Raw genomic sequence first — 9,427 nt, forward strand, 5'->3', positions numbered from 1 at the left:
ATTATTCAGTTAATTTAAATAAATTAGTTATGCATTGCATAAGCATCAGTATGATCAATCATGATTTTAAGTTCTCAGTATGAAATATTTTATGAAAAATCTTATGTTAAATATATTTACGTTATGATGAGTTTCTCACTGAATCATAGACTCATTTTAGTTTGATTTTATGTTTTTACACAGCCCAGGTCAGGATAATTATGACGATAGAGCTGTAGGACGGGACTTAGTCTAGGGAGGTGTGACAATGGCCTAGATCATGTATAAAGATTTTAAGTTATGATTTTTATGGCATAGATTTTCAGAAATTTTAATAAATGCTTATGCGCACTCTCATTTATGATTTTAGTATTTTAATATAAAACGACTCTATTTATTATAATGAATATTTGTACTTGGCACTTTCTTTAAAATAAAAGAAAATATTTTTAAGTCAAGATTCAGTAGTAGCATGCTGGCTCCTGAGAATCTTAAAAAGTGACTTTATTATTAACCATGAGAGTGAGGTGTCACGACCTGTCTGTTGACTCTTAATAATAAATGAATAAGGTCGGGCAGTCAAAAGGCTGGACTTGCCATGATTTCACCGTGAAGGAGGTCGGGTAGTTGAAAGTCTGAACCCGCCCATTGACTCTCAACAGGAAATTAATAAGGTCGGACAGTCGAAAGGCTAAACCCCCCGTGATTTTTCACCGTGAAGAGGGTCGGGCAGTCAAATGAATGGACCTATCTGTTAACACTCAGGGAGGTGTGACCTTTCTTTTGTTTTGACAGAGATGCTTGACCACGCTAAGAAAAACCAAACCGGCTAGCATAGATAATCCAAATCACAAATGCAAGATTTGCAACTTGAATTGTTTTGCTAGAGCGTGACAAAGGTTTGAGGTGCACCAGTGTGGCCATTGGGCAGCCAGGCTTTGGCAATGATGAAGTTTTGGAGTACTTGCGATATCGAGCAGTGTTTTGTATCCGGTACCCAGTGTTGCATGGGTGAGTTCCAACAAGGTATGTCCTCGGGATGTGCTGACACTAGGGCAATGAGGTAGTTGTTCTTGATTTTCGCTTGACTAAGTTTGTCCACTGCCAATTTTTCCTCTTTTTTTTTTCTTCTTTTTTTAACCGTGGCTCCCAATGGCTGATGCATTGTCTAAAGCGTGCGAATCTTTTTTGAAAATCTATGGAGCACCAAATAACTTCGATCAGCGCATATTGTGTGGCTTTGATCACGTGGGTTGGCTATTGCATGGGACATGCAACGTGTGATCATCGCGGCATCTCTCTTTGGCTGCGTAACTTCATGCGGTAGATAGTTTTGATAATGGCTGAGGGACTTTGTGTTTGAGCTCCATTACTGTGGGGCTGTGTGGTTGAAGAACTACAAAGGCAGAGAGCTGTTTCCGAGGAAGTTGATGGTCGTGCTTACCATTGAGGCTGAGTGACTCCGAGTCTGAGCAAGTAAGGCTAAGTGACCCTAAGTCCAAGCAAGTGTGGCCAAGTAACTCTAGGTGGTAGAGGAGGTGAGGCCAAGTAAATGTGTCTCGAAGTAGAGATAGAGAAGTTGCACACGTTCACCGAGTTGTGCTAGAGAAGAGCTGCTGGTTTAGATTGAGCAAGTGGTCCTCATGCATGGCCTTGCTCATGCTAGGATGGTTGCTCGCCATGGGTGAGGGAGCTTTGGCCAAGCAACTCCGGCCAAGTAGTTCTGGCCGAGTGAGCTCTAACCAAGCAATGCTCAAGCCGGGCAACTGCTATAGAGTAAGCTCTGACAGTGAAGCTTTGACATTTGCTGGGTGGTGGCTGAGTAACCTGTGCCTGTGGAGTTTCTGGTTGTAGAACTCCTATCCAAGCAACTCTGTTGCTGAGGAGCTACATGGCCGGGGAACCTGCATGGTCGAAAGACTCTCTGTGGCTAGGTGATGCAGTTGTCAGAGGACCTGTGGCCGAGTAACTCACTCTGGCCGAGCAGAGTGGTGGCCAAGAAATTCTAAGCTCAGGCCAAGATGCATGCTTAATTGCGTGCATGGTCGAGATAGGTGGATGCCTGCGTGCATGTGGCCGAGATGGCTGGCTCAGTTATGGCTACGGAAAGGGCCGGGGCCATGGAACACCCCACTTGTGATAGAAATCATTGACCGTCCTAATGGTGGCCCTGCCAACTCACGGGCGCCGATGGGGGAGGGCCTCCCTTCGGGAGCATGGCAATGTGCGCCTGTTGCCCAAACGATGTGGATAGAAACCTGCCCCGTTAGGTTTACCGGGCTCACAGTGGGATGCCATGAGCCTCCCAGGTGCACGACAATGTGCAACTGGGTGCATTGTGCATGGCCTTCGCCGACAGGGGCTAGCACGTCCAGAACAGAAACAATCAATAGTCACCAAGTGTACCGTCGAAATCCACACCAGGCCCATGGCTAGCTATCGTGGGCCTTTTGGAGGGCATGGCATTGTGCATGCCCCCCAAGCACAGTGCACTATGCATGCACGATTGTATGGCCGTTAAACTTTCTTCCCTGGCGCTAGAAGCTGGGGCCATGTGCTTTGTGCACTGTGCACATTTATGTTGCCCTTGACCACAGGGGATGAAAGACTTGTCCAATTTTTTTATAACAATGTTGTCGATAAAATAAAAGTAGAAAAGTTGGGAATACTTATCTCTCAAAAAAATTCATTTGCTCAGTTTGAGATGATTTTGCAAACCAAAAAATCATCATTCTCACACTTATAGTGTAGAAAATTATTTGAATCCCACAGATGGCGCCAAATGTTGATGCCAAAAAATAGCACAACGGGCCGAAATGGGAGAAAGTGTCATTTCCGGCCTCCGATGGTGATATAGGCCTCGATCAACATGGTTTGGAGCTCCTGGCAGTAGTCTGGTGCGGCTATACAACATTCGTACGTATATCCATAGCAGTGAATATGAAATAAATGCAAGAAAAATATAGGAGATGGTGACACTCCTTGCTTTATGTCCCCTCCTTGTCCTCTTCTCACTTCCCTTTCGATGAGATCCCTCATTTTGGATCTCTTTGGAGATCCCTTTTATCCTTTCATATCCATTCTTTCATTTTTTTTTTATAGTTTTAATTAATAAATTGCTATTTTTAATTTTCATGTTTTTTAATTTAAATTCATTTTTAATAAGAAATTATTTTTATTTTTATGTCTTTTGATTTTTATATGAAGGGTGTACGTGATAAATTGGGTTGCGGTTTGAGGAATTTTTATTATTATTATTTTCCCTTAATTTATGTTTTGTTTTTGCACTTGGTCGTCCTTTATAAATTTAGGCTTCTTATGCAAAATGCTTTATTTTGATAGAAAAATACACTTTGCACATTTCAACTTCCAATGTTCTACATCACAAACTACGAACATCCACTCATGTAATCAATTAAGATGGATATTTTAAGAACGATAAGATAATTTAAAACAAAAAATTAAAAATTAAATAAAATATTATTTTTTAATATTATTATTATTTTAAAATTTGAAAAAATTAAATTATTTATTATATTTTATATAAAAATTTAATAAAATTATAATAATTAAATAAAATAAAATCATTTCTATATCTAGACGGATATAAGACCGACACAAACACCGTACATTAACATTATGTTGGTTCTACTTCTACCTCACTTAATATTAATGATGCATTGTAACTACCATTAATTTGCCTTCAACCTAAATAGACGGCCCCACGAAACCAGCCAAATTGGATTCAAAATTTCAATAAATTCTCGAACCAACATGCATATGCATTCGCGGTACAATATATATTAATACTTTATTGCTTCAATTTGACTCGTTTGGACACTTTAAATATCACACGCTCTTCAATTATATATATATATATATATATATATATACATCACTTATTCAGCAAATCATATATATATATATATATTAATTTTAGATACTAAGATAGATGAAATTACACTCTTGTGTGATATACTTTTGATGGTCAAATTTTAACAAAGTATTTTTACTGAATTAAAGAAATCAATGAATAGTGATATTTGGAATATCTCCATTAAACTTTCACCTTAAAATTCTTAAAATTAACTCCAATAGTTCTCATAATTTCATTCTCAAATATCACTAAAATATAAAATATTTTTTTAATTTTAAATTTTCAAAATTTTTATTAAATCATTATCTAATAATTACTTAAACACAAAAATAAATATAACTTTTAGAAACTTGAAAATAAAAATAATATCTAAATTACTTTTTAACTTTATCTATTCATTTTCACAAACTTTAATACAATAATTATTTTAAAATATATTTTTATTAAACTTCTTATATCTCATTTTTCAAATTTTAGTAAAATATCTTCACCTAAATCATTTGTTGATTACTGAGCATCCAAACGTGCCCTTAGCATATCTCCACTGATGGAGGCAATGGCCGGGGCTTCCCACTTTACTCCACCAAAAAATATTTAAACTGCTTACTTCCTAAAAACAAATAAAAATAAAAATCTCCCCCAAACAAAGAGAATATCCTTAAAATGTAAGAAAGAGTCTAAAACACAGTCTCATATTTCTATAATTATTCTCCCGAAATTTATCTCTCCCTTGTTCCTATAATAAGATGTTTTAAAAAATGATTTATTCTACCAAAGTTCAAAATAAAATATCTAAAAAAGTCTCGCGTTCCTCCAAAAACATCTAATAAGAATATACATAAAGCATCTTTTCTATCAAACCTAAAAATCTTAATTAAATATCCCTCCAACTCAAATCTTGACTAGAAATGTTTCAAAAATTTAAAAAGATATATTTCCTCAAACTAGCAATAAACGATTTATCACTACTACTATCAACTATATATGGATTTTCTGTTTAAAAGGGAAATTTATGATTTATAATTCAAAAATCTATTACAAGTATAAGTTGATGAACATGTTGATACTATATTTAATTTTCCATTCTAAAATAACCTAGTTGTTGTAATGAATAAAAAAACAAATTCTTTTTAATTATTTGATGTTAAATCTTTTTTCTTTTTGGTGCGCAAGAAAACTCATTATGTTAAGGGCTCGTTTGGATAGTGAGATGAGATGATTTTAGATGAGTTAAATAAAATATTGTTAAAATATTATTTTTAATATTATTATTATTTTGAAATTTTAAAAATTTGAATTGTTTATTATATTTTGTGTAAAAATTTAAAAAAATTATAATAATGATATGAGATAAAATGAGATGAAATAAGATGATTTTTATATCCGAACAAATCAAAACATGACAAAAAGGATAAAAAAAAAAAAAAAAACTTAATTGTAATTAGCAGCATCTTGAACGCGTTAAAAAGATATTAAAATAGTCAAACCCAACAAAGCTTAACCTTTATTTTTTCTGTTTTTGTTTTTCCACCTAATGGTAATAGTTCATATATAATTTCCAACGTCGCCTAACGCGCTTTGGTCTGTCTTTGATGTTAACCTCTCCCAATGGAATGTACGTTGCACACTGCACCGACGCGTTGAATCGGCTCGAATCGCACATTGAAGTCGATCCAGACCATTTCCACCCTGACAACAGCACCTTCCAGGCTGCAGAGTGCATTCACTCCCGTACTCGTCAATGGTTGTTTCTCTTCTCACTCAAGTGATTGTAGATAGATATTGTCTTGCGAGTTGCGATGTATAAATTCTGCACGCTATTTTTATTTTTAAAAATGAAGGTAATATTAAAAAAATATTATTTTATATGATTCTTGGATTTATCCATTATTTTTTTAAGATTGTAAATATTATTATCTTTTTCTTATAGCGACACAAGGAACACGCTGCCCTTTTCATTATATTATACCGTAAGAATGAAAATTGTCACATCTACATAAAAATCTCACTAAAAATAAAAAAATAAAAATTATAGATTAACATGATTTGTCAGATTTTAAAGTGTTCTTTTTTATTGTATATCAATAACTCAAATGAAATTACAAAAATTTATAAATATTTTTGTATAAGATTTCTATTTAAACTAAATATTTATAAGAATTGGTCAATTTTACAAAAATGATTTTACCTCATGATCTGAATTGTAATTTAGTTTTCTTTTCGAGTTATCAAATATGTGTGTAAGAGTAATTCTATTTGCAATCTCACTTAGAAATTGTACGTGTAAATCCTTTATTAAATGAAAGAAAATATCATTTTAGGAGAGATAATTTTATACTTTTAAAAAGATTTAAAGATAAAATTATCTAGATTTATATTATAGTCTCTAAATAGAGACTGTACCTAACATTGCTCGTGTGTGTAATAATAAGATTTGATTTATAAATTTTAAAATTTAAAATTTATTTTTTAAATTAAATTATACTACATAATTAATTTAGTATGTATAATATACAAATAGAAATTTTCTTTTCTTATATAACATGGTGCGTAAGTCGGCAAGTCATATTCCAATTCCCAACACCTTCGGCAGACATCCTTTCCTCGCTCCCAACGGCTTCTTCTCCTGCGTATCACCCTCATCAAATATACTCTTTTTTTGTTTCCTCTCCCTAGCCGTTGCTTTTGGCCTATTCAACTCCAACCTTTCAATCATCTCTTTCACTAATTCCAAACAACCACATATTCGCATCTCTTATTATATAATCTCCGACTCTCACCCACATATTCTTAGACTCGTTCATGAGCTTTTTCCGTCGGTGTTCTGTATACAGTCTTCGCAGATAGTGTTTTGTAATGGATTGCTTGGTCTTGCCTGTGACTATATTGAGGCAATGCTACTCGGGCACCCGATTGGGCTACCGGCCATTGAGCCAAGATGGTTTCGCCGACTCCGGCCGGCTTGTGACCGTCGTGGTTGGCAAGGAGAAGAGGGAGTTCTTGGTGGATTCGTTCGTGTTGGAGGAAAACCCATTTCGGGTATTGATCGAGATGATGAAGAAGGATGATCAGGAGGAGAGTTTCGATGGGGAAAGCAGCAAGAAAGGGGTGATTTTTGTGGATGTGGACGCCATCTTGTTTGAGCACATGCTTTGGTTGATGCGTAACGATTGTTCTTCTCTGTTTCAGCTCAACCTTAAGGAGATAATCGACTTCTATGCTCAAGATTCTTAGAGATCCGATCGATCAGGGAAACTCTACTGTTTTGAGTTGTTGGTGATCAACCTGTGTAAAGGAACAGTACTTTAGTTTATTATTCCATCCCAAATAACTCCAGATATCCATAAATATCTAGGAATACCCTCTCATCTCTTATATATATTCTTGATTTTTCAATACTTTTCATCCGTTCCTGCGTTTTACTTTTTAACATAACTCCTTACAATTTTCTGATCCAAATAATGCAAAGAGAGATGGATAGTATCTGTAGGGTAGGATAATGATACATTACAGCTTCTTTATTATTGTTTTACTATTTAATTTTTTTTTTAAATTTTGATTAAAAATTTCAAAACATGACATCATTCGTGATATATATAAAAAAAATTCAATCAACTAATATAATAATTTAATTTTATTAAAAATAAAATAAAATTACATGTTTACGTTAGTTGATTAAATTTATTTTTTTCTAGATTATACAAGAAGGTCATGTTCCAAAATTTTTAATCCAGATTCAAATAGCAAAAAGAACAAAAAAATAACTAGATAGTAAAACAGTAGTAAAGTAGGTGTAAGGATATCATTATCCCTATTTGTAAACTGTACAAAATTGATTTCTGCACGTGATGACGTAGATTCTGGCATGAATTACAATAAAATGTATCAATATCTTTCATGACCTGTTATAACCTTTAGTTTAAGAGAAGTTCTAGAGCTACATAATGAATATATAAAATTAATCTTATAAATTAATGTGATTTCATGATTTGTCATATTTATTTTATAATAAAAATAACGTTACAATTTGACAAATCATATCAAATCGCATTAATTTATGAGATTATTTATGTATAATCTTTTTATAGCTAGATTATTTCTCTTGTTATATGTTATGCTAAACATTAGCCCAAATGCATCCAACGCACGTTGATGGGCATTTAGGACCGATCCAACAGAAGACAATATCAATGTCCATCTGGGGGACACATCCAGAACATGGGTGGAAGCCTTTTAAACCTGAAGTTCTGTTTTTTTGTCGTTGTAAAGGTGACAGGTCAATTTCTTTTTGTTTAATCTTTAAGGCGGCATCTGAATCACTGTTGGCTAAAGAACAATGTGTCTTTAGGGCGGCATGCACATGGAACTGTCAAGTTGTTGGGACGTTCAATTGAGCAACTCAATCGATCTCATCTTGTATCATTAATTTCATCTATGTTCATCATGTCACAAACTTTAACAGCTACGTACTTGGAAAACAATAAAAAAACCTTGCCATGAATGAAATCTACCAACTTATTGGATGCATAGAAAATTGCTGGAGAGAGAGAGTAAATAAAAACTGAGAAAAAGAGAATTGAACACTTGATCTAATTGGGCTGGTTGTATTTTACACCTCACGCACGTCTTCCAAAAGCATTAATGATGCCCAGCCTGCCTCCCATTCATGCTCTAGAGCTTAACCCAGGCGCGCTGGAGTCTAGATATCTCAACCTTTAGCACCAAGATCTCCGACTCCTGAATGTGTGAGTGAGCATCCAATTGAGAGTACGCAGCTTCTCATTGTTTCTTTTCCTCCACCGCCTTAAATACGGCTTGTTGGTCTCCCTCCATAAATGAACGAGAGGGTTTGATTTGCTCCTCTATACCAGATTGGCGATGGGCAACTCATCCGGCTAAGGAGAATAAACCCCACAACGAACTGGAGAAATAAAATGCTCAAGTTCTCAAGCAATTCGGGTGACTAAAGGATCAAAAGATCGACCCACCTGTGAGATAGACGGAGAAGGTTGAGCTAGGGAGGAACCAAAGACCTCTGGCCAAGGACAGGATATCTGAGGAGTTGCGCTAGGTGAAGGATGGTTTGTTTGTTCGATAGGAGCCATTGGTGGGGGTGCATCAGAAGATGCCCCTGGACTTGGCGAGGGAATCATGAGTTGATGCACGAGAAGCTCAGCAGAAGCATAGTTGCTCCCAACGAACATCGGGGAGTGGGCCTGGCTAATAGCAGCAGCAGCAGTGAGAACTTCCTTGCCAAGAGCAGCGATTAGTGAGGGTGTAGGACCCATCAACTAGGAATCTGACAACCTACAACATGCGACCGATTGGGAACCATCAAGAAACAATCGACATTGTCCTTAGTATTGATCACATCAGAACCAATAGAGTTTGGGTTTTCCCTAACCCATTAGTTGATAAGGTCCAAACACCCCATCTCTCCTCTGGTGGGAATAACTTGGAAATCATAATCGTCAGGAACAGAATGCCAAAAGGCCCTCATAGGAAACTCACGACGGCTGACCTCACCAACGAATGCCTAATGAATGTTGGATCATCTCCATTTGCATGTTA

The 9,427-nt window shown here is 35.6% G+C and overlaps 1 protein-coding gene across 1 annotated transcript; it reads left to right on the forward strand.

The window, feature by feature from the left end:
- Positions 1-6,581: 6,581 nt before the first annotated feature.
- On the forward strand, positions 6,582-7,237 carry LOC121234054 (auxin-responsive protein SAUR76-like). Its single transcript, XM_041129859.1, has one exon. It carries the CDS (start codon positions 6,713-6,715, stop codon positions 7,088-7,090), a length of 378 nt encoding a protein of 125 aa, XP_040985793.1. The 5' UTR covers positions 6,582-6,712; the 3' UTR covers positions 7,091-7,237.
- Positions 7,238-9,427: the final 2,190 nt, after the last annotated feature.

The sequence above is a fragment of the Juglans microcarpa x Juglans regia genome, chromosome 6D (genome assembly GCF_004785595.1).
Source record: "Juglans microcarpa x Juglans regia isolate MS1-56 chromosome 6D, Jm3101_v1.0, whole genome shotgun sequence".
Taxonomy (NCBI): Eukaryota; Viridiplantae; Streptophyta; class Magnoliopsida; order Fagales; family Juglandaceae; genus Juglans; species Juglans microcarpa x Juglans regia.